General features: G+C 38.6%; 1 protein-coding gene across 2 annotated transcripts in view; it reads left to right on the top strand.

Annotated features, from left to right (window-relative positions):
- ephb2b (eph receptor B2b) overlaps positions 1-26,400 on the top strand; it is a 172,202-nt gene that overhangs the window by 91,016 nt on the left and 54,786 nt on the right. For both annotated transcript variants that reach the window (XM_056251376.1, XM_056251374.1), the window contains exon 3: positions 3,985-4,669. In XM_056251376.1, the coding sequence (XP_056107351.1) occupies positions 3,985-4,669 (685 nt within the window). The remainder of the gene's footprint in view (positions 1-3,984; positions 4,670-26,400) is intronic.

The following is a 26,400-nucleotide window of genomic DNA, read 5'->3' as shown; positions in this document are numbered from 1 at the left end:
TGTGGAGTCAGCATATTTCACAGGACTCATCTGCACCGCTCGACAAATGCTTGAATACAAATGACAGCCCTGGGAGAGCTTTAATTGCTGGCTTCATGTAAACTTCATAAGGTTCTGACAGTTTATTTGTAAAAGATGCAGAAGTCCACATAAAAGTTCAGAGCCGTGTCATAGTGGAACAATTAATATAACACAAAAGTTTGATCACGGCCAACATCTGCAGCCCCTGGAGCGAGCCTTTTTCATAATTCAGCACAAGCGTGCGGCTCCGCTCTAGCCGGGAGAGCCTCTGTCTGGGAGACTTATAGATCTCAGCTCGGCTGTGAACTTTCCTTCGTCTTGGGTGGCAGGGGAGTTATCGTTTCTAAATTTCTGTCCACAAGAACAGTGTGCCATTTATCACAGAGATCCTTTTCCCAGTCCAAGTTACAAGTTTAATTCAGTTCAATTGTGACTTCCAGTTTTTTTTGTGCACGATTTATTGAAATGAGATACTTTTCTATGCCGAAGACACTGTTTACACAAGATTGGTCATATAGCTAAAACATTCTGTTTGCCAAAGTATTATCATCATTATTAAGGATGTTCACTGAGGACACATTTTTGCATCCAAAAACAGCAAGACAGAACTGTTTTTAATTTAATAAATGCTCATGCTGTTGGTTCTTATCTGGATGTTGTGATGTTGTTAGTGTTCTGAAAGTTTTTTAGCAGGTTTAGCACAAATGTTATGGGATAATGTATGTCACTGTTTATTATTTAGTATAGGTTTGTGCACCATTCAGAATTAAATTGAGAACGCACTTTAAAGTCAAATTTAATTCCTATTATTTTGTACAGTATAACTGTCATTTTTACCAGAAAAGCAAATTCACTTTGTGAATACAACATTTTAAGGTCTTATGATCGATATCTTTGAATATTCAAATCCTTAACCTTAACTATGATATATAGTGTGATGCTTTGCTTAATATAACGCAGCCTGCAATGTCTAGTTGAACTATTATAGGACAGTAGATTAAGAGAAGAACACAGAATACAGTTAGTAGCTATGTCTTGTCATGATTTAAAGACTGCAGATCAGGAGCATGTGGGGCCAATAAATACCAGGTTGTGTTCTCATTCAGTGGACTGAATCTCTGGGTTCTGCCCTAGCAGTCTCTGTAATGGTCCTTCTTATATTTGCTTGTGACCCTCAAAGCATAGCTCGAGCCCTTAGACCTAATGGCGGCATACTTTTATATGTGGGTGCCAGTATAGGAACACAAGCCAGTGATGCACCACTGCTGAAGTTCCCCCCTATGTAAGACTCTGACCTCTTAACCAGAGGGCAGCCAGACTCTTCTTGTGGGTCTTAACACTTGTGAGAGCGGTATATACCCATAGATTCAGGAGGAAGCAGTAGTTTATATTTCACATTTAATAACTATTGACTATTTTAAAAAATAGAGTAGTATTTAAAATATTTTTTCAGCACACACAATATAACTTAAAAAATATTTTTTATTATTAAAAAAAATATTTTTTTAACTAATTAAATCAATAATTTTAATCAATAATTTTATTTATTTGAACTTATTAAAATCAATAATTGTGTTTATTTGTTTAATAGTTAAAATATATAAAATATTCATTAGTATTTAGTTTTTTAACAATAAAGGTTAAAAAGACTGCTTATATATTACATACTTCTCCTGCCAAATTTTTTTTTTAATGAATCCCTCTTAAAAAACATGGTCTCCCTTTAGCCACACTCCCACTGAAAGTCCAGGAGAAAACCTATGGAAATTAAGATGTTTCTTCTAATTTCACACTCAGTGCTTGATCGCTTGGCTCTTATTATGTCTCATTTGGTTCTCCTCTTTGCCTCTGATGAAAGAGTGGCAGGGAAGCCGAGACAGCACAAAGGGAGGCTTTCCATTTAAAGGCTGTTTGTTTGGACCATCATGTGGTATGCGCTTACTCAGTCTCTCATTAGCAACATTGGTTTTATATAAATTCTTTCTAATTTGATTAGTCAGAGTGACAGACTACAAACAAGAGGATGCTACACCCTGTCTTCTCTTGTTTAACTACCCTTCATTCTCACCCCTTTCTGGTTCATGGAAGAATGTGTCATCCTTAAGAAAGGTGGCAAGGTCAATGGCTGCCAGTGACCCAAAACACATCTGGTTGCTTGAAAGGACTGAGCTGAAGTGATGGAAAACTTAATTTTACACACACACACACACACACGAAGTGCAAGTGGTAATGACCACAATCCTATCCAGAATCACTTCAGTTCATCTCAGCCGAATAACAGGGACATGGGAATAAAGAACAAAAGCTGCAAGGAAAGAATGCTGTTTTAATTAGTCCAAGATCATTTGATAGAATGGAGGTCTTGGACAGGCTTGACTTTCTCCCCCAGTCTGTCAAAACTCTGTCAAAATCCTTGTTAAGCAGCAAACTAATTTGAGAAATTATGTCAACTGTTAAGTGAAGAGTATAACACTCAAGGGGAGGGTGATTTGGGGAGGGTTTGGGTGATCGCTTGCTGGGCTTTGAGGCTGTGGTGCGAAAATGTTTTTTAAGGTGAAGAAAAGGGCTTTCCCTCTTGGACTAGGTCAAGACTTCTGTGCCTGGTATTTGAGTTGTTTAGTGCTGTAAGCCTGTGGCTTGATTGCAGGCAAGTTGGCTGAAAACTACAATGGAGTCATCTGGAGTCACTTTAGGCCGAGCAGTGAAATCCCTGGTGCGTGTTCCCTTCATGCTTTAGTCTGCGCAATATATACTTGTAAATTTTACTTGTAAAGTCTCTTTCACTCTATCAAATGCTTTCCGTATAATTTGATTATCTTAGGTTTGTAATGTTCAACGGGATGGATTTTTTTTTATGTGTTTATGTGAGATGTTACACTAATGATCAGTAGGTCAACTGAAGGTAAATATTCTGCATTTCTTTTCGTTTCTGTTCGTTTCATTCTCTTTTCTTTTCTTTTTTCTTTCTTGTCTCGTCTCTAATTAAAGGGATAGGTTACAAAAAAATAATAATTCTGAGATGATTTACTCACTTTCATGTCACCTGTATGACTTTTTCTTTTTTGGAAAATAAGTTATTTTTAGTTTTTTTTTAATCCATACCATGAGTGAGATTTTTTTGTATAAACTATCCCTTTAATACACTCCCTTTTTGTTGTTGTTAGTTTTGCTGTTGAGTCAGCATGTTTGTTTAATTTCACTAAACTATACTCGGTTGTTTTCTCGTTGTGAGGGAAATAATTTAATAATGCTAATGCTGGTTCCATTTTTAAGCTGCCTGAGGGCAGAAAAGAGGCAGCAGAGCAAAAAATAGATGATTGTGTAAACATCAAAGTGTATCACCTTTTCTTTTTGTCTCCGTCTGAGCTATATTAATAGTACATATTTTTATACAGTGCAAGAAATTGAGTGTGAGTGAGAGAGACAAAAATAAATAGAGACCAGAATCGCTTGGCACTGCAATGTGGGGGTCTACAGGAAACCCAAGCCAGTGCCAGTCCTCTCTATGCCTAGTGCCAGGGCCTGTTGCCAGTCTAGCAGGAGAATTTTGCTCTCTTTCCCACCTCATTCCTCCTGTGCTCAGTAATCTGGCCTGTGCATATGGGGAAAGCTGCTGAAAATGGTTCAGGTGCTTGTAAATCCCTCCAGATATTTGATGCAGAGATACAAATGTGTCTATAACATGATAGTTTCTGCTGTCAGATCATTGTTTAAATCTAGCTAGATCTATGAGAAGGGATTGACTATTTGTTTTACCTGTAGCCGGTTCTTAACCTGGCATTTTTGTCACAGCACATATTTAATAATTCATACCAATAAATGTAAACGGCTAAAATGTAACCATGGTAGTAAATAAAGCATTTTTCCCATTCCCTTCCCATTTCTTCTTGTCTAGAGGCAAAAACAAACAAACTTGGATGTAAATCAAATCTGTAAACCTTTGCTTTCTCATTTTCTTTGTAGTGGGAAGAAGTGAGTGGCTACGATGAGAATATGAACACCATTCGTACCTATCAGGTGTGTAATGTCTTTGTCGCCAACCAAAATAACTGGGTGCGCACCAAGTACATCCGCCGAAGAGGTGCTCAACGCATTCATGTGGAGATGAAGTTCTCAGTACGAGACTGCAGCAGCATCCCAAGAGTCCCTGGTTCCTGCAAGGAAACTTTCAACCTCTACTACTATGAATCAGACTCCGACACGGCCACCAAAGTCTTTCCCCCATGGATGGAAAACCCTTGGATCAAGGTGGATACCATTGCGGCCGATGAGAGCTTCTCGCAAGTAGACCTGGGCGGACGCGTGATGAAGATTAACACAGAGGTTCGCAGTTTCGGCCCCGTCTCCCGTAACGGTTTCTACCTAGCCTTCCAGGACTACGGCGGGTGCATGTCGCTTATCGCCGTGCGAGTGTTCTACCGGAAGTGCCCTCGCACCATCCGCAACGGAGCGATATTTCAGGAGACGCTTTCGGGAGCAGAGAGCACCTCACTGGTGGCGGCGAGGGGAGTGTGCGTCCCTAATGCCGAGGAGGTCGACGTTCCCATTAAACTGTACTGTAATGGAGATGGAGAGTGGATGGTCCCTATTGGCCGATGTATGTGTAAAGCAGGGCACGAGGCTGTGGAGAATGGAACTGTTTGCAGAGGTAAGCATGATTTTCTGCTAATGTGTAATGGTCTTGTCATGTTGCACAAAACTCTTTTCATTTTTTGGTCACAGCTGCTACTGACCCTAAAAAGCAGAAAAGTATTTGTTTGCTTGTCTGTGTGTTCTGGTTATCTGTCGTCTTTTCAGCTATTTTTTCTTGTAGTCTCATTATGCTGCAAAAACATGCATCCTTAAAACATTATACATTTTCTTAAAACAAAATTCCAGTATATTTTAAGGCTTGTTCTCAGAGAGTATATTTTGGCAACACCCCATTGGCAAAATTTTTGTTTTGTTTTAAGCGTAATTAACAAAATATTGGCTTTATGCCGTAGCAAATGCTATAAGAAAAAAATGGCAACATTTGAATTTTTATATAAATATATACATTATATTATATTATAAATAATTCAAATAATTGCAATTATTAGAATTTTATAATTTAAGATATATTCTGTGAAAAGAAGTCTCACACCAAGGACGATATCTATAATGATAAAGATATAGTTTTAAAAATAGTTCTAAATGTAAAAGAATAGCACACCACAACTATAACAATATTGTTGGATTCATTTTCACAAGTATGTTTTCCAGCTGATGAATGATGAAAACATTGACAGCCAATCAGAATCCATCCGTTTTAAAGAGGCAGACAACATAACAACAGCCCTTGCTTAATAAACAAAACGAAATTGTGTGTTGGTGTGAATGCTAACATAGTAATCGTTATAGTCATCTTTATAATTATCGTTCTTGGTGTGACTGGGCCTTTTAATCGGAACAATTTTGCTTTGTTAAATTAATCATATTTTAAGGATTTTTAGATGTTTGTATTGTACATTTTTTTTGTAAATGACCTACAAGCTACAGCACGTGTTTCCTACCAAGCTGAAGCTCTAGAAATGGCCCGCTGTTGATGTTGTGGTTTCACTGTGATATCCCAGGCAACTCAAACATGTTGATGTGGGTAGTGTGGCTGTTTTTTTCCCTTTCACAGTATCCCTGTGCAGCATCAATGTAAGCTGGCCCTTTCACAGCGTGTGAGCGTATTGATCGTTTCTTATCCAAACCCCAGTGCTCCTCTCCTTCAGCCTACCTCACCTGTAATTCAACTCGCACTACAGTGGGAGCTCTCGTTTCGCCCGACGGCGGGCCCTGTTCCCACGGCAACGACAGCCTTCAGACAGGCTCCATGCTGACACAGACGACACAATAAAACGCCCACCTGTGTTTCAGACCCCCCCCCCTACCTCCCTCCCTCTCGCACCCACTCACACAGACAGACACACACATACTCGCTCAGCCTCTTCATGAGCCTGGCTGTAATTACCACCCCGGCTCCCCGTCTAGTCCAGGATGAGCTGTGATGATAGCCGCTCATTGCAGGCACTAGCAGGGCGGCGCTCTGCCGATATGCATTCAATGACAGTTAATGAGTACGGTCACAATCCTTGCACAGGAGCACCTGCCGATAAATCATCTAGCAGTCTACTTTAAATTGAAGAGCTGACATAATTATACACATTTGGTTGTTTTTGATCTTCATGTACTTAACTGCATGCTATGGATTTTAATATTTCAAAAGTCTGCTTGGAATTGAGGTATCTCTATAAACACCTGGGTTTAAAAACCATACAATTGTGAAAGACAAATGGAGAGGCTCAAAGTCAAATCAAACACGCTATAAAAAGGTACTTGTTAAAGCCTTTCACATCACACTGTCAGTGTTTTGCTGAAAGACTGTTACTCCTAACAGAGAGAATAATGATCCTAATCACTGAGCATTTAGCTTATATTCATAAAGCATTAGTGAATATTAATTCATTGAGGAATATTTCATAATATTTTTCGACAGCATGCAGGGCCTGATTGCAAGTTAGAGAGTGCTGCTAATGTCATAAAATTTCTCTAATCCCATGAGCTAAATGTTAATGAGGCGCTAGAACTGACCTTGGATCAGCACTCTTAAGGCTAGAGAAAACTACGACGGAGCGTTTGATGATTAGCACTGCCTAGATGTGTTTTGAGGCTGTGAAAATGGCTAGATACATTTGAAAGGAATAGAGCTAATTATTTTCTAAACACAACTGTCAACTTTAGGATGGTTGAATGGATGGGTGGATATTTTTTTATATGCGTTTATTTATTTTTTTAAATATTATACATATTAAGAATTTATAGCAGTAAATCTTATAATTTATTAGTGCATATAGAAATGATCATTAACCATTATTAATAAATTGTAAAAGTATTGCATGCAAACTTGCAAAGTTAAACCTTATTGTAAAATGTTACTGAATTAGACAGACAGATATATCATCACAGCTCAGATAGATAGATAGATGGGTAGATAGGTGGGTAGATAAGTAGATAGATTTATTATGAAAATAGTTTATTGATGGTGGTTGTCTGTATTATACATAAGCGGTTTTGATCGAGGTCTGCCTTCAATTCATTGAGCCATTTATCTCTCTGGCAGGGGAAAGCTGATACCGCTGCGTGAGACAATGTCAGGACTGTGGTCAGTGGTCGGGGGATGGGTTGATGCAAGAAAGAAGGGCTTTTAACTGCTGAGAGTTGGGCGTAATGAATTGATTTGTGAAAGATGTTTTCGCCGGGATGCCGTGGTATCCGCTTACGTTCTTGGTTCCAAGAGGTCATAAGATCTGCAGATGAAAGATCTGTCTCACAGCAACTTTCACAACTCCACTAACACTTTATGCAGACACCTCACTACAAACAAGCGCGTAATTATGCATGTTTCAATTAAGTCTTCTCCATCACTTTCAACAGATAATGATTCTTCGTCATGACGGCTGTCAAAATATTGACAACATACCAATTTATTTATGCTTGTGATGGCATTGGCTTCTTGTCAGAAAATTGAGATCGTTTTACTAACAATATTAAATTTCCTCCCAGGGAGACGCTGTAAGTTAATGAAGCAAGCCAGGTTCCTTTAGCAGAAATGCCCTTTAATAAAGGCAGATCTGATTTCGTTTAGAGCTGCGTTAGACGTGGACCCACTGGAGATGCACAGGGTCTTGTTCGCAGAATGTGTTCATTTGAAATGGTAGCAGAATACTCAGAAGGACATAATAGGAGACATGTTCATGGTTAGGTCAATCAATGCTCATATTATTTTTTTTAATAAAAAAAAAAAATTGTAATCTGATCACACAGTCTATGTAACATAGGTTTAGAAGTGCAAACTATGAGAATATAAAACTAACGGTAGAGAGCGTGTTGAATGTACATTGCAAAACAGTTTTAATTACCGGTAGTTGTTTTTTTAACTTGTTTTCCTGTTAAAATATCTAAGAATTACCTTGAAACAAAATAAATTCACTTGAGAAGCAACACTGCATATTAATACTGATATTAAGACTTGATTTCAGAGAATATCTTTAATATAAATGTATTTTTGTCCTACTGCAGTCACACCTTTTTCAGTAGTTAAAAAATGTACCTGGAAAACTGGGAAAAAAAAGACAAAAATGCTAATTGAAAGTAGTATTTTTTGCAGTCTACTTCGACTAATACCCATTAGGCAAGAACATAAAATGAACACAAACAAATGCAACGGCACTGGGGGACTTCTTGGTGGAGGTATTTTAAGCTACATAGCATTGTCGATGAAAGACAAAGTGCTTGCTTTGGCAAAGCTGATTGAGTGCAGACCTTCCACCTGTTGAGAAGTTCTCATGAACTTGAGTCTGATGAAAGAGAGCGAGCAGGTTTTACAGTGGTAAGCATTACTCGTCTGTTCTTCAGGAATGTGGTTGTGTGATCCAGATCCACAAGAGTTTATTTATGGCTCTGCAACGATAGATACAGCAGTTTCCCATATGGAGAAATATGTGTCTTTCTACACAAGTGTTTCATTTATGGCATCTAAATTTTAGACATTATAAATGGGTAATCTCTCAAAGATGTTGATATTAAAATGCTACAACAGACGACACTTGAGGAGGACAAAACGTAAATAATAATGCTATGAATAATTTGCATCCTAACTTTTGTTTCCCACCACAGTTTTGGGCTTGAATTAGTAGGAGACAGTGGAGTGGTGGGACATTCATAGACAGACGATTAAGGCTGAGGTTTGATGTAATCTTACAGTAATTCTCAATGCCGTAAAATAAAAAAGGCTGAAGACAAACCATATCCTGATGATATAGAGGTTGAGGAAAGGAGTAAAGGACAGTGTGTCCCTCTGGATTCCTGGTGCTGGCTACCTTCCACATTGACAAGGCTTTAGCGAAGAAGTCATCATGATCCACAGGCACCACTTTGACTGCCTTTATTTCCCATGGAGCATCTGCCTTTAATGATAGCTCTAATTGGCTAACAGCAAACATGGGGCACTGCAATGCTTATGGTCAACCTGAAATCCCAGGGGTTCATGAAGCTAAACAAACAATTGTCCCATCATCATCTTTCAGCCCTCCATGTTTAAACGAAGGGCTTTGCAGGTAGGAGGATTTTGTTCCTTGAAATTAAGAAATGAAGTTTTGAAATTAAAGTTTATTTTAAGAATACAGATTATATATATATATATATATATATATATATATATATATAAACAGTATATATATATATATATATATATATACTATACTTTTTCATTTATACCACTTGCAATGTTAATATTTATTAGTACATAAAGAAATGAACACTAACCATGATTAGTAAATGCTGTAAAAGTATTGCAAAAGAAGTTGAACTTTATTGTAAAATGTTCTGTTGATTATGGTGCATATGTCTCTGGTGTAATTGAGTATTTGCACTTTTTTTTTCTTTTCTTTTTTTACAGTTTGCCAAACGTGGATATAGACTTAATGCTGCAGTTGTGATTGCTTGACCCATTGGGTTGTTGAATGAGCTTTTCTAGCTCTTTTTGAAATTGTAGATGAAATCTAAACCATAATTCAATGAATGTGCTGAAGGTTTGAACAATAGATGAAAATCAATATTAGACACAGCTCTAATGCTCAATCTGTCTCAATAAAGTATTCAGTCACAAGCATTCATATAATCCCATGTTCATGGTTCATTGTAGTGCTGTGTCCACAGCCTCCCCTCAACACTTCATCAAGCAATTTTCTGCATTATCTACTGCTGATGGACACATATATTTCAGAATAGCATGGCTGCAATGTAATGCAAACCTCTCGACTTTCTTTTCAGCCTTATTCCTCACCTATTGAGTATCTACAATGCAGCCTTTTTAGCAGCAATTTTCAGACAGCTTCAATACACATCTGACCCATGGCACACTTTTATGGCTTAGCTCCTAACTAGTCTGCTCTTGCCAACCCTCCAGTCTGGGCTCTAATTGGGAAAGTAAAGAGCATTAAGCGGTGAAATTAAACCCTCTCATACTGAGTTGTTCACTCTAGAGCCCAACACTGGGAGTGGGAGTGTGACAAAGAACTCAAAGTGCTCTTGGTGACAGCAGACACACGGTAAAGCCAACAAGTCGAGTCCTTAGACTCGTCGCTTGCATGGCCAGAAAATAAAGATTCCTCTACGCTAGCCAAGGATTAGGATCACAAGTACCATAGGAGCTGTCTACCCACCTACCGAGACCCAGGGGAGTAGTGATCCACTTTTATTTCATGTTGACTAGCCATAATGGAGATTTCAGCTCTTCCAGGTGTTTTTTCTTTCCTGCTCGTCTTTCTTTTTCTTTTTCTTTTTTCTTTCTTTCTTCTGAAGCAGAATAAATGTAACTTTTCTGAAAGCTAAAGATATCTCCCCACTCACCCACCCACACTTACTCCTTTGAGGAACACTCATCATTTTTCTCTCAGCACATTCATCACTCCCTTGTAAGTGATAACGCCAAACTGAAACGACTGGGAACGGCCCAGAGCTCAGGGAGCATGATGTGTTAACTTGTTCCACATGCATCTCCGAGCAGCCAGTCATTAGTTCACATGTCCACTGGGATTCTCGTTGTTGGAGTCCCATGATCCTCAGAGGCTGTAATCACTATTCTGTGGCATCTCTGATCATTTGAGGGATTTCTCACGCCTGTCTTTCTTTCAGGACACCTTATGAGTTTTCAGAGATGAAAATCGAAGGGTTAGGAGGTCTATGCTGATGGAACGGTTTCTTCTAGCACAACTATGCCAAGGTGGAAAAGAGGTTAGGGGCTTGATCTCCTTTAGAAGCCAGAATGTGGATGTTTTTTTTCTAATCATACATGGGACCTTTCACAAAAGCCAGAGATCTCTTTCATCTGTTTTGATTCATGCTCTGACCACTGAAAGGCCTAGACAGGATGCAGTATCAGTTCGTCACGGGTTGAAAGAAAAGAAACAGGGCATGTGTCTTCTGAAGAGCTACAAGTCTGTGCTAACCGCTGGCAAATAACGAACAAGGGGTTACAGAAAGCGGGGCATGTTTTGTCACAAATACCATTCGATTCTGGGGAAGAAATCAGGATCATATAGCAGTACAGCTGTTGTGCCGCTATGACAGCAACTGGTGATGGATGAATTCAATTGACATGCAAGCCAATATGAATTGCAATTCTTTAACCTTGAGTGACATTTGAGGTTAGTGCAGGGTTAGGAATTTGTTACACTTCAAGCCTTTTTCTGGAGATTTTGATAGATGGCTCTCATGCCGATGTGAGTCTAGGGCTGCAATCTGTGTCACGCTGCGACTGTCTTTGCTGCAGGATTCCAGTTGTTCGCACTCTGTTGACCCCCAGCTATGCTCTGAAGGATAAAGGGTACAAAGTGTGTTGTTTCCTGATCCGTCATATGACCTTACAAAGATCAATTAGGCGATCTTGTTACACTAGGTTCTCTAAGGTTTTACTTCAGTTTGATGCGCTCCACATGTGGCTCAAGAGAACTTTAAAAGGTTGCATTCTTTCATTGTTATTTAAAAATATATATATATATTTTTAAATACATTTATTTTTATTAGATTTTTTTCTCTGGTGAAATACGATTTGTCATTGGGCGATTCTCACAACAGTGCTTGATACTTACAGTTGTGCTTAAAGCCACGTGTCTTTCAAGGAGTGCTTCTTTCCTTCATGGGGATAGATTTGCAGAGTAGTAATGTATTCTAAAATAAGAAACCGTTGCTGACAAAAGGTCTCCCTACATGATGTCTCCCGTCCCCTCTCTCATGGTGATTAAAGATTAAACAAGAAAGTGGGTGAAGGGCAGAAGATAAGAGCATGTGTTCACCCCTTGAATGGATCATCGGTAATGGATGCCTCACAGTTGGGCTGACGTACTGTGCTAATATCAGCTGTTAGCTCTTCAGACAATGCAGGTCTCCAAAGAGCTATTTTCCTAACCCTTCAATATTTTGTTGCCTAACGTGCAGTGTAAAAGCTTAGGGAGCAAGGGATCAAAAAGTAAAAGGCCAACATTTGAAAAATAAAAGCATGCTATGAACAGTGTTAGTTGACTTTGAGTTGAATAGAGCTGAACTGTTGCTGCCAAATAGCATGAATGATAATAGAGAAACAAATGTTTGTCAGTAGTAGAATTCATATTGTTGGGATTGTTTGTTTGACGAGCCAGCACCTCTACAGAGCTTTGTTTGATAACACTGCATGATTCATCCAAGCAATCAAAATTAAGACAGTCTAGGTTTGGGATTTGTCTATGCTGAACTGCATGTTTTCTTATGGTTTTTTTTTTAAAGGTTTTTTTTTAAGGTTTTTTTTTACACATTAATTTATATTGCAATTGAGCTTGACTGTCAGTGATCATCATACATTTTAGTTGCTTTGACATTCTGATAACTCCTTTTGTGCATATTTAAATTGTGCCAGGTTTGATGTATATGATGTCTTCAGTGTCATAAGCAAGCACAATTGTAGCGCGTTTGAAGTTGATGATAAATAATTTTATAACCAATTGCTGTTCAAATTCCAGCCCATTTATACAAGCCTAAGAATGAAACATTTTGATTGTCCCACGCACTGCAATGCAAATTACACAATCTAATGAGCTATTCTTAGACTCTGTGAACATCTAGAGCCTCACGCTGGGAGATGGATATCTTCTCACCACCGCTGTGCTAAATTTTTGTTTAGGAAATGGAGTTCATCTAGAGGATACCATCACATACTCACCTGCTGTTTGCTTGAAGATATATAAATCTAAATATGAAGTGAGTCTTCTTTGGACTCCATTTTAGAAGGGCTAAAGTAAATATACAGCAACTAATACAGGCCTCATTCTGAGCGAATTCTTGCCAAGTTCAACATTCTGCGGACACCAAATTCATCCCGTCCTGAGCAATGATTTGTTTCTCACTTGTCTGTGGTTTTATTTGGCACACTTAGACAGTGTCCTCTTTAAGAGCACTTGTTTAATCACAGAAACTCTGTCGCCATTATAGACGTCGAGCTTTGCCTCATGCTGTGTTATTTTTGCTGTTTTGCACTTAAGAAGGCCTTTCAAGTGGTGTACTGTAGTTTAAAACATTGTTTCAGTCCTATACTTTCAGACGGATTTACTTGAGACGCTAATAGGCTAATGTTTGAGCCAAAAAAGAATAAACAATAATGAATACATGTGTTGTGTATAGAGCAAATGAAATGCAGAGCTGTGTGGTCCATGCAGCATGTCTCTGGAGTGCATTCTTCTGCAGCAGTGTACATAATGAATAGCCTTGTGTGCCTAGTAAACTAGAATTAAATAGGTAATCCCTCTTTCAGTTCCCTTCCAGAGTAATGATAAAACAAACACACTGCACATAAATAAATGCAGCTAATCATTAATATATTTTTCTCTCTGCTTCTTTTCTTTTTTATGTTTGGATTTTCAATCTTTCCGCAGATTTTGGGCACACACTGAATTGAATTTCTTGGCTTGCTTGCAGACTTAGTACATTTGGCAACTCAAAGCATACGTGCCGGACATCATGGAGAAAACCGATGACTCAGTGATTCGCTGGCTTTTCTTCAGCGTTAAAATCTTTTATATTTCGACCAGACTGAATTTGAATACACAGTAGGCTATATCTCCTTGCATGTGGAACAGAGGATGGTCAACTCTGTTCTCATGAAAAGGAACATTCCAAGACTAATACGATAATACCCGGTTTCTAATGATGGAATAGAATGTGGGGTGGTAAGTGAGGCCTGGACGATCTCCAATTATGAATAGTGGCCTTGTGGATACTGAGGTGCTTGGAGAGCTGCAGAATATGGGACAGGAATCCTATAAGGAGGCCACATGATGGTGATGCTGGCTTGAAAACGTCCAACAGGTACCGCGTCGCTCGAGTCCACTGTGAAAGACCATAATTCTGTTGATGCAATATGAAACATATTGTACTTTGAGTTTCAAAGAAACCTGGATTCATTCAAAGGAATATACATTCTAAAATAAATGTGGATTGTAGTGAGAAAGTTGAACACATGTTCGTTCACCAATATAGAAACATTTTGGTTTCTGTATCTCTAGTCTCAGTCCTCAGAGGCACAGCCACAGTCTTTTCATTGATATTGCTTCTGAAAGTATAAGAAAATATATATGTTTTAAATTATTATTTTTGTATTAGTCCACTAGGACTCAAAATTATGTTTTTAAATTTTTTAAATTGTTTAATAGCATTGTGTATGTATATATATGTATGTATATATATATATATATATATATATATATATATATATATATATATATACATATACATATATATCTGTGTAATATATATATATATATATATATATGGTTGGTCACTTTCAGATGGTCTCTTTCTATGTAAATGTATAACTACATTGTGGACCAGATCTTATGACTGTAGCCACTGCAGGAAGTGAGCTATTCAGTATGATACTGTACTGTGTATCCATGCATGCTTATGACCATATACGTACTATTCATAGTCTGTTTTAGTCCAGTGTTATCAAATCAAGGCTACTGGCACTGTAGTGGTATGTGGGGAGGTTTGGGCAGGGCGAGGAGGCGCCTGTACGTGCTAGTTCTCAAGGCGGCTCACTTTTCTCAAGCTGGTGCCAGCAGACTGTGTGGTGGCACCACAGTGGCTCACCAAACTGGCAGCCCTGCTTCAGACGAGTAGGCCGGCTTTAGGATCGGAGGACCGGCAGGAATGGATTAGAGCCTGTTATTAATGACTCTCTTTGTCCCTCTGGCATTTTGCAAGCTAAGTATGAAAATAAGGCTGTCGTAAAAGCTTTTTGGTGAAACCAAAGGGAAATAAAAAAAAAAAAAAAAAAAAAAAAAAACTCATAGCTTTAGTCGAGGCTAACCAACAATGACAAATATGCCTGTAAGACCACATTGCTCTTTTCACAGTACTGAGAAGTAGGCCTTGCTGCACACAGACTGCTTTCTCAGACTGCCACTGACGGAATATATATAAGTTTGGGGTTGGTGAGATTGAAATAAAATAACTGTTTTATATAGGCTATATATATTTTAGAAATGTAGTTTATTCATGTGATGGCAAAACTGAATTTTCAGCAGCTATTACTTCAGTCTTTAGTGCACATGATGCTTCAGAAAGAATTCTTATATATTGATTTGGTCCTCAAGAAACATTTCTTATTATCGTGATGCATTCTTACAGGATTCTTTCATGACTAGAAAGTAAAAAAAACAGCATTTATTTGAAATAGAAATCTTTTGCAACATTATAAATGTCTATTAATCAATTTAATGGATCCTTAGTGGATTGAAGTATTAATGTCTTAATTAATAATATATTTATTTAATTTATGTGTGTCTTTTCATCTGCATACATGCTGTTCTTTGCTTATTTTTAAATGTTTACTGGAACAGCCCTGTAGTGGGGGCAAACTGGGCTTTGTATTGCTGTCCTGTCTAATAGAGCTGTATGATGATGAATGGCTTTGCTGGGTCCCGTACAACACATTAGCATTATTGAACAGCTCCTGGTGATTAAAGAGTCATGCTGTGTGCCCTCCATTCTGGTCTTGTTTAAACTGGCTGATGTGTTGTAGTCTTCTTTAGAACTTTGAATAATCTTGCAGTAGGGCTGGGCTATATGGCCAAATTTTCATATCAGTCAATATCGATATCTATCTATCTATCAAATATTTCTTTCTTTCAAGTTTAAAGGCAGATTTTTGCTCATAAGTGAAAGTTGTAGAAACCAGACCATTAATTGTTTTTAAAGTACTCTTTATTGTCAAACATGACAAACACCTCACGTTTTTGAATTCTTTACACTTTTCCAGTCATTTTTCCTTAAAATAAATAATAATAATAATAATAATTATTTTTTTTGGTTTCTGCATGTGCTAACGGGTGATATTGTTTCAAGTCATGAAACGGGTTTGTGTTGCCTGACTTTGATGGCACGTATCTTCAGCACAGTTTGCAGTGCAGGCTGCAATATTAATAGTAATGTTTTGTCTCTTAGAAATGCACGTTTGACAGTAGCTTGAGTTGACAGCAGTTGCTTGAGTTAGGATGCAGAATGTAAATTTATGTTTATTAACAAAAACCATAACATCTGTAAAAAGAATTACTTAATTTTGAAATGGTAAAATGTAAATAATCTGACTGTTTGCATTTTATTCAAATTAACCATTGGTCTTCCATAGTAGCATACATTTAGATCATGATAACCACAGTTAAAACCACTCACATAGCAACTCACTACCATGGTAAAATGTAACTATATTGTTTCTATGGTATTTGTATGAAAAACAGTAGCTTAAATAGGTCACGTTTAGTATAAATGCACAAATGCTATAGCTTAATCACAAAAAAATACTGTAATTATTTTCCATTACATACATACAGTACATATCTGCATTAATAATATAATAAAATTCTATATGAATATCTCACATTTCTGCCACAATACCGTGGTCCAGTTAGTACAGTAATGGCGATTTGTAGATTGAAAAGCTTTCTGACTGTATCACACAGCGTTTCTCCTTTCTTTCAATATCAGAGCCATTTCATCTTACTTTAAAGTAGTTTAAATCACAGAGGCATTTGTGCTCTTCGCTGAATTCAAGTGCTTCTCACTGGATCTCACAGCGCTGTTTAATGGTCACGTGACCGAGACTAATCGATCAGCAAGTAAACGCATCTGCTCTAGTAAGCTCTGTTTTGTTCCGCGTTTGGCGCATAAACATGATATCGAACATTTATCAAACTCTTGTTATCGTTTTATCGCGAAAAATTATATCGCGATAATTAGCATTATCATTTTATCGACCAGCCCTAGCTTGAAGTGAAGAGGTGTACATAATACTTTTGGAAAATGTCTGCAATTTTTCTCTCAATCATCCATGACTATCAATAGCAAGAATTAGATGTAATTAGTAAAACGACAGTGAGCATAATAAATCATTGACTGGGCTTGAACGGCATTAGCCTGACGTCGTCATACTCAGATTCTAGTCAGAATGTGAGTCTGATACTGCTCCATTGGGCTGTGATTATGGGGAGTGTTTCAACCGAACCAGGAAAGAAAATGCCTCTGGACTCAATTGGATCGACAAATGCCTTGATCGCGGTTCTCTGTTCCTCTTTTAAAATGAATGCGCTATCTACATCTTCTATAACAGACGCGATGGCTGAATCTACACATCTCAATTCTCCAGCGGCAGCCATTCTTTGTTGTAAACGAATTCAACTCAAGCGCTATTTGGTGACGTGGATGATTACGTTGCGGTTGATCACCTGTCCATCATCGTATAAAGCCCGCCCTGACAATTTGATTGGTCTGAACAGCTTTGGTTCGGGCATACTTGCTTCACAACGGATCAAGTCCAGACCGAACTTCCCATCCTCAAATGTTGTGGGCGGGGCTAAGTTCGGCTGGCATCCAGGCTAAAACGGCATGGGACATGGTTGACTTTGACACTCTGGAATTTGGCACGATCAAAAGCGACAGGAGATTTTTCGATCTCAGTGGAAAAAAGGCTTGAAGAGACATTTGGAAGTCATATGCATCTAAAATAAGTGCCAACTGACTCCGAGGCTCGTAAGGTGATGTCGCTCCCTCCCCATCCAGCTATAACAGCTCCTCCTTGTGACCCTTTTACCATAAATAGAATGACACATATTGATTTGGGGACAGGGTTCCTTCATGACATGTTTTCACACATTGACCTATTTTGCCAACAGATCACTTTGGCTCAATCACAAAGCCCACCAAAAAGCAATGATCTTCAATGGGGCAGTGGATTGCAGCCATACCTTCTCCGTGTATTAATGGTTGCTTATTTACAGCTGATCCCACTAATGAATACACCCTGGTCCTATAATAACACAGTTCCCAGGCCCCTCTCCGTGTTCTTGTGAGAGTTTCAAGTTCAACTTTTGAATGGCCCCCACTCACAGCAGCATATCAGATGACATCTAGAGAACACATTACAGCTAAATATCCTCTTTAGCTGCTTAGATGTTAGAAAGGTAAAGAATGCTCATCATGTGCTCAGAAGTATTTGCATTGCGTTTTATTGTGTCTCGACATACAATTTTGTGCATTCTTAAACAATGACTGATGTGTTAAAGGAATGGTTAACCCAGTAATGAAATTCTGTCACCATTTACTCACCCTAGAGTAAAATGAATGCATTTGACATTTTTTATAGGATATTTGAAATGATGCAAAGGTGAACATGAAGCTATTTGCATTTACAAAGCACATAAGTTAACCACGCTGGTGCTGTGTACATCTGGATGGCTTCAATTCATTTGTGTTCAACTTCACATACAGGCTAAACCTTTTGCACATTTTGGTTTCTCACCCTCATCATCTCAGCTGCACGACATTATCTCCACTCACACTCTCCATCAACTCTAGAACTTGCCAGAAACCGCAAAGACTGCTGATGCTGCACTGCGTGAGTCATTTGCATTAGGTAAACATTGACCCACTGACTAGTTAAAATAAGTAGTTGTGCAAGCATGTCTGAGGTCTTTCAACAAGACCTCAAACGTACATGCCAATAGTATGTTCTGTTTTAGATGCTTTTGCCAGAGAAATGTATAGAAATTAAACAAGTTATTGAGAATGCATCAAAGCACAGGCTCAGACACTTGAGGTTGGCCTCTAAGGTTTGTTTTTTGACAGTGCACATAGAGTGGTTGGCACAGTCCATGTCCTTGTTACAGGGCAACATTTGACTTTGTCTGTCAGTAAAATGTTTGAGGGAATATGCAAGATGTGTTTGAAGACTAATGTTTGGTTTCTGATTGTCCAAACTGTCAGTATTTGGGCTGAGTATTGATATACTGTAGATTTAAAGATTTGGTTCAATTCCAATTTACAAGCTTTCAATTTATTTCGATTCAGTTCCAATTCACAAGCTATCAGTTAGATTTGATTCTGTTCTTATTCACAAGCTATCAGTTAGATTTGATTCAGATTTTTATTATTTCAGTTGTCAATTTGGCGAATTTTTTTAATTTCTTGCCATTATTTCATGGTACATTGAAACTTCCAGCTTCGTAAGTTCAAGTTGAAAAAAAATTTGTAATTCAGAAAATCAACTTATTTACTCTGTATAATCCCCTATTGTCAGGATTACATAGTTTTGCATGTGATACACATGCTTTGAAATGGTAGTGTTAGCAACATGCATTTCATGTCCAGACAGAGCACTCTTCCTGCGACTAGGGTCCATCTTTCATCCAGTATCCCACTTTAGCTTTTCAGTACAGGCCACAATCAGGCTATTGTAGAGTTCTGCTTGTCAGTTGACGCCCTGGTTGTGTTGATATGGAGCGTGTGTGCTGAAAGCAGGAGTCGTCCTATACAAAGCTGAAGTGCTGGCTAATTGAGCCTGTCTGGGCATGACCTGTTAGTTGTGCTGATAAGCAGGTATTTGACCCTTTGGGAGGCCCAGGTTGCTTCAAGCTCTCTGGAAATAGACTCAATTAGCATGTTCAGCTCAAAACACTATGTACCTCCAGCAGTAGGCGCCTGTTTAATTGTTGCGGTTCAGTTCTGTGTCACTGGACCTTAAATAGCAGGTCCAACCCATAAAGACCGTAGATATCGTCACAGGTTGTAAAGCATGATGGAGGCCTCTGTGTTTATACATAGCATACGCAAAAGCCGAAGTAGACCAGAGCCATGCTCTGACATGGATCATTCATCCGGGCTCCATAGCTGGGATTAAACGATTCACCCCCAATTTAAATTCCATCACATTGGTAAAGGTTTGCTGTTGCAATCTACTGAAAGCCATTAAATGATCTTTGAATGCTGCTATTTGTGCTTTTTGTTTCACCCTGTCTTGTTTTTTTTTCTCCCTGTACTGGCAGGCAGCCTTGTGAGCGGTACATCCCGGCTAGCCGCATGTGGCCCCGTAAACGAGCAGCATCCAATTGTCATGTCTTTCTTACACCAGGGAGAAAGATCTTTGTTGTGAAGTGTGTCCGTCCAACCGGTCCTGTCAGGCCTTGTGGGTTAATCCTACTAGCTCCAGAAACCTTAGACTAATCCTGCTAGTTTCTCAGTCACAGTCGGTCTCCGGGCTGAACCTCCGGGGGTCCCATTATGCTTCATTTAGATTAAGTGACATTTTGCGGTCACGATACGGGATTTTAAACTCGTTTCGATGCCAGTAAGTGTGCATTTACTTCCATGTGATCGTATATGTTTTACTTGGCGTTTACCCAATATTTACTCAACTGCTCTTCCCCATGCTAAAATTCTTCAGCCAACAAATGAGGTGCAAAGAAATAAATATCTCTATATATAAGTCATATATAAACACTAATTTCTCACACAGAGTATATAAGTGACCTTCTGGCAAACAACCACCATGAGCTCATATTACAGTAATGAGCTGTCACGGGCCTGGCATTGAGTTCTGCACCAGTCTGTGTGAATATGACAGGTACATGTTTTCGGAATGTCTCAATTGCGGCTCCGTGAGTTCGGCATTTGTTTGATGAATTCGCAGTTTATGATGATTGACAGCTGGACCTGTCGTAATTGGCCCATCCTAATCAGACTCTGCTGAATTCCAAGATGTACTTGGCCTCCATTCCCATGGTAACGCTTAGTGTTTTTGGAAGTTGAAATGTTTTTAGGGAGGGATCGTGTTGATTTTGGGGTTTGGCACGTTGTGTAGTGAGAAAGTTACGGTGACAATTATGTTACGTGATATGTGCACCTGTGTTTAAAGCAGCAGTAATGCATAGACGTATGAGTGAATTTCTCACACTCATTTTTTCGGAAACGAGTTGTGTTGTGGTCTCATAAATGATTATATCGTTTTCAGGTGGGGTTTTAGGAACATAATGGAGTGTGCGAAAATGCTATAGCTACTTGTCATGAGATATGGTCTCCTTACAACAGTAAACCAAGCACACATTATCTTTTGTGGGAAAAATGTCCCATGTTTCATTCCAGCGTGAACTGATTTTAGGAGGTCAGTTCATGCTCTTAGTGTGTGTGGTCCAAAAAGAATAAAAACACACGTAATTGTTCTTTTGAGAGCCATTGATTTGACCTAGAAAATAACTTAAAAATGGTTTTATACTTTTTTCAATATCTGGATTGATTCATTACACTGACTCGTGCAAGGCAGGGGTTTTTAATCTGAGGTCCGCAAGGTGATGTGTACCGGTATTTATTTATTATTTATTGTATTTTTATTTTTGTACTTGTGTGTGTTTAAGGGCTTTTAGAAGTAATTTACAAAATTAGGCATGATTTAGTTTAATTTGAAATAAGACTTTTATTGGACTAAATTGATTTAGTACATGTAATTGTTTTCTATAATCCTTCACATAACATTTAGTTTAATTGCATTTTTTTAGTATAGTAAAACATGTTGTCTTCATAATATATTTTATATGTATGTACAGTATATAATAATAATATGCTTATTAAATGTGTGTTTGTGCATGATGGCATATAGCCAGTTTAATTTTAATAGGATGGTCCCACAAGGAGTTAATCACATTTGGGGGGCCTTTGCATCAAAAAGTTTGAAAACCTCTGCCCTGTCAAGCTTGACAAAGCAATCTTTTTTAATATATAAATCCCAATTTCTTCAACATACTTCGCCTAACATTTATATAATGGCCTTCCCCATGCCATGGAGATGTCATTGTTCTCAAAGGGCTGATCGGCCAATATGAAGGAGACTGCGAATAGTAGTTTGGCACCCGGTCACCATAGCAACAGAGAAGCATTGCTCATCCCCCCACGCACCTCGTGCTGGTCTGGCCCCTTCTCCACACAAGCAGAGCCGCTTAATTTCCCTGACCCCCAGGGTCTGCTTTTAACAGGCTCCATTGATTGGTACAAATGCAAGACTACAGAGCCGGCCCCAGAGTCTCTGTAACAGGGTTAAGCAGACAGTGGTGAAGGGGAAGACATTTTAGGGGAGCATACAACACCGGCAAGTGTTTTTTTCTTTATCAGTAAAACCCATAATTTATTGGCTAATTAATTGATGCAATGCACGTAAAGAATATGTGCTTAAGTAGCGCAACCGCTCTTTGCCTTGATGATTGACACTTATAATGTATTCCACCCCTAAATAGCCACCATTAAACCCTTTAAATGAATTGCCGACGAACAATGCCCGCCCAGGAAAATGCAGGTGTAGACGCCTCAGGGAGGCACACAATAATGCTGAATATTGACGCGGTTTTATACAGGTTTTTGCTTGAATCCATGCAATGTCTTGTTTTCATCATTTTGTGCAGGAAAGCTGTCTGTCTGTCTGTCTGTTCATAAACTCCAATCTTCAGCATCATTACTTCAGTCTTCAATGTCACATGAGTTTTTAGAAATAATTATAATAATATGCTGATTTACTGCTCAAGAAACAGCTTAAAAAACAGCTATGCTGCTTAATATTTTTGTGTAAACCGTTTTAATCATGTAAATGTGCAAACTTCCTAATATAAAGAAATAAAAAACCTTGTAATGGTAGTGTAAGATATATTTTTAATAAATTGATATTTGTATTCAGCAAGGATGCATTCAATTAATCAAAAGTGAGAGTAATTTTCAAAAAAAATCTTACTGACCCTAAACTTGTGTGTGTGTGTGTGTGTGTGTGTGTGTGTGTACAGTGGCTTGCAAAACTATTCAAACACCTTAATTTTTTCACATTTTGTTATGTTGCCGCCTTGTTAAACTATCTTAAAATGTCTGTCCACCGATAGCCCCCATCCAACCTGACAGATCTTGAGAGGGTCTGATAAGAAGAATGGTAGAACATCACCGAATGCAGATGTGCAAAGCTTGTCATATCATACCCCAAAAAACAAGGCTGTAAGGGTGCTTCAACTAAGTACAGAGTTAAAGGTTTGAATAGGTTTGAAAGGTTTTCTTTTTAATATATTTGCAAAGTTGTCACAGTCAGATCTGTTTTTTGCTTAGTCATTATGGTTTATGAAGTGTAGATTAATGTGAAAACAAAACTAGTTTAAATTAGTTTAAAATAAGGCAGCAACATAGCAAAATGTGAAAAAGAATACTTTTGCAGGTGCTTGTGTGTGTGTGTGTGTATGTTTATTTATTTATAAAATATTTAAAATAAAGATATATTTTATTGATTCATTTTAATAACATTTTATTTTCTAAATTTAGGAGTAATGCTTTTATATTTTGCTTTTATCAATATATATATTTAAATGGGGGGAAAAAAAACCCAATGGACTTTGACACTAATTGATTTAGCTACATATGATGTTGATATATAAAAACAGTTGTATAGTACATATGTTATGTGTAGGGTTCTGTGTGTATTTGGAGATATTATGCAGCTGTTGTTTTTGCAGATTAAACTGATAATAGAGGTCGGATTCCCCAAAGGCTCATTAAACTTTTGGTCAGAACTGATATAATCTTACATAAATACCCTCCTGGGATTTGCAATAGAAACAAGAGTGGAATCGAATGAACACGACTAGACACATTTCGATTGCATCTGCGTTTATATCTGTAGGAAGGGATCGCAACAGGATTGGACACCAGCTGCTCTCCCTAGATCCTCTGCCCCACAGCCGTCCCCTCCTTTCCCTCGCCTGCTGTCCGCTCTGACAGGGAACATACAGCTCCTTTATGCAGCTTGCCCATCATTTCGCACCCCACCTTGAGGCCGCCACTGTCACTGGACGCTGCACAGACAGTCTCTGTCAATTAGACACTGCATCTGCCGGGCAACAATAGAGCCCCCTCGTTTCCTGTCTGTCTCACTGCCTGTCGCTCTCTCTTTGACTCTCTCGATTTCCTTAAATCTCTCTCTCTTTCATTTCTGCTTCTCATCAAGTGCCGACTCCCCACTTTGCAGCTATTATTTACCCGTGGAAAAAACTGCCATCCTTTTAACGGAAGACTTATTTGTGTTTGTATTGATTTTTGTACGTGCGGCTGAGTTTAAAGCATTAAGGTAAAAAAACATTTCGGTGGCATAATTTCACAAACGCCTTCCATTCTTTCGGAGAAAAACATTGCCTTGCCACGCAGCGATTCAAAGCTGCATTTTGGAAATCTAGGCCCATTTTCATCTGCCTGACTGATTCTCTTTGTTTGCCTTCACGCTGCTTCCTTTTTTTCAGAACTACACACCTTCCTCCTCCAATCTTATTTTGATTCTGTCGTGAAGACACCTTGGTTTCCAGCGAGGAGCGCCCTCCCCCTTCTCCTTCCGCCCCTCCTGAAAGAGGCATCTCGCGCCTTTGACCAGAACATGGAATGCATGCACAACCAGGGAGGGCCCTGCATGGCAACGGCTGTTGTTGCCCTGGCAACTTCCTCGTCCTTGAGGAAAGGGCACGTTTTTGGGCCAAGGTTTTGACAGGCACAGTCAAAACTCATAAAGCGTCCTGACGCGTCGATCCAGCTATCATGAGTTTTCAGAACCAAAATTGCATGATTCATCTGCTTGTTTATCATCTTAATAAAGGGCTTGGCCTTTGTGCCTTAGGCTACGGTGGGCTATTTCATCATAATGATGAATGGCTAGTTGTATTTTTAGTAGTAAGACACAAATAAGCCGTGTCATTTTGCAGCAGAGGGCGTAGCCTATTGTAACCTGTTACCAAGGGCAAGATGTCAAAGGTGGACAAAGATCTTGAAAAACGAGACCACCACAGTCATCGCGTCTTTTCATTTTCCCTCCCTAGAGGAAAGGGAAGGACAGGTGTAGACAGAACCCATTCCAGTTACAAATTGTCGTAACATTGTCGTCACAATAGCAGCATCCGATTTCCAGATCAGGGTGTCAGATGAAGCCATGTCATATCAATAGAGGATGAAAGGTATGCAATGCTTGTGTAGTTTGACCTTCTCTAAAATGATTGCAGGTTTGGTTTGAGCCGAGGCTGCTGTATATGTGATCACCATGTCCATCTTGTTTCAGAGCTGAGTCTATTACATTTGTAGTAACTGAAAACATAATCAAATTAGCCAAGGGTCTGGTTGATGTTGTGAGGTTTGGAATAACTGGAGTTTAGTGTTTTCTAGAGCTCTTTGTGTTTGTGTGTCTGTGCTGGGTGTCCTTTTGTGGCCCCCATCTGACTGCTCTGAGAGTCACCCAAGAGTTCACTGTATCCCCCAGAATTTTACTCGATCTCACTGGACAGCTTGCTGTGATTGACAACCGCTCTTTAATGGAGATGAATGTGGCTGCTGAGCTTTGTCCCTCCCCAACCATCTGCAACAGACTCCAGTGAAGGTACAAAATGGTTGTGTGTGTGTGGTGGTGTACAGATTTATTTTTGTCTGCCTTTAGTGACACCTTTCTTGTGACCTCTGTCAAGCAATCCACCTACACGAAATGATCCTTGTCTGTCTGTTTATTAGCAGCCTTTTTAGATTCCTGTAATTCAGACTGCTGAGGATGACAGAAAATTGTGCTGCAGATTTAGCTTTAGAAATCCATTTCTTTCGCTTTGTGTTTTCCTTTTTCCAACGTCTGGATGTTTGTGATCTGATGATTGCCAGAATCCATCTTCCTCTCTAAAATACTAATTTGCCCATTGCCATTTTTTCAAATTATGGACAACAAACAAAGGAGCTAAGAGAGTGGACCATTATCAGATGCCCTGTTTCTCTCTGTCATTACGGTAAAGGCCTATAATGCAGCTGAGGCGGCGTTTCTGCTGTGTCCTCCTGCCCTCTTTGTCCTTTTACCAAGGAAACAGACATTTCTGTGACCGATCTGTTGGATCTGTGTTTAGACAGTCATTCTGTGAAACCGGTGTCTTTTACAGTTTTAATAAAGAATTTTTTTTTTGTTTTTTTTTTTTGTTAAAAATACAAAAAGTAATATAATGTATATGTATAAATTGTAGTGCGCCTTCTCAAGCTAAATTGATGAATTTAAAAGTGAAGTTGTGTTTTTAAAAATTATTTTTTTATTATTATACTGTTATATTATGCATTTAGCAAACTTATAAAAATCTGTATAAATGTGTGTGTGTGTGTGTGTGTGTGTGTTTATTATAAGAATAATAGATAAAGTTGGCAACAGCAGTATTTTTTTATATTAATGTCTGTGAGGGCACCTTTTCTGATGACTTGAAAAACAGACAAACCCATACACAGTAGGTTGTCAATTCTGATCTATCCTAATTACAACACACACCTTTTCACTTCAGCCATTTGATGTCAGGGGATACTTTTGAGCTAGAATAGATTTTGCATTTGCATTTTCCTTCTCTCTCTGGGTGTGTGTTTATTGACTGCAACATGTGAGGACTATGCATTGATCTAAAATGTGAGGCATGCACGTTAGACAAATGCATGCATACG

This window comes from Rhinichthys klamathensis, unplaced genomic scaffold (genome assembly GCF_029890125.1).
Source record: "Rhinichthys klamathensis goyatoka isolate OS25496 unplaced genomic scaffold, OSU_Roscu_1.1 h1tg000082l_1, whole genome shotgun sequence".
Taxonomy (NCBI): domain Eukaryota; kingdom Metazoa; phylum Chordata; class Actinopteri; order Cypriniformes; family Leuciscidae; genus Rhinichthys; species Rhinichthys klamathensis.
Note: the sequence above shows the minus strand (reverse complement) of the source record. Positions and strands in the feature narration are given on the sequence as shown.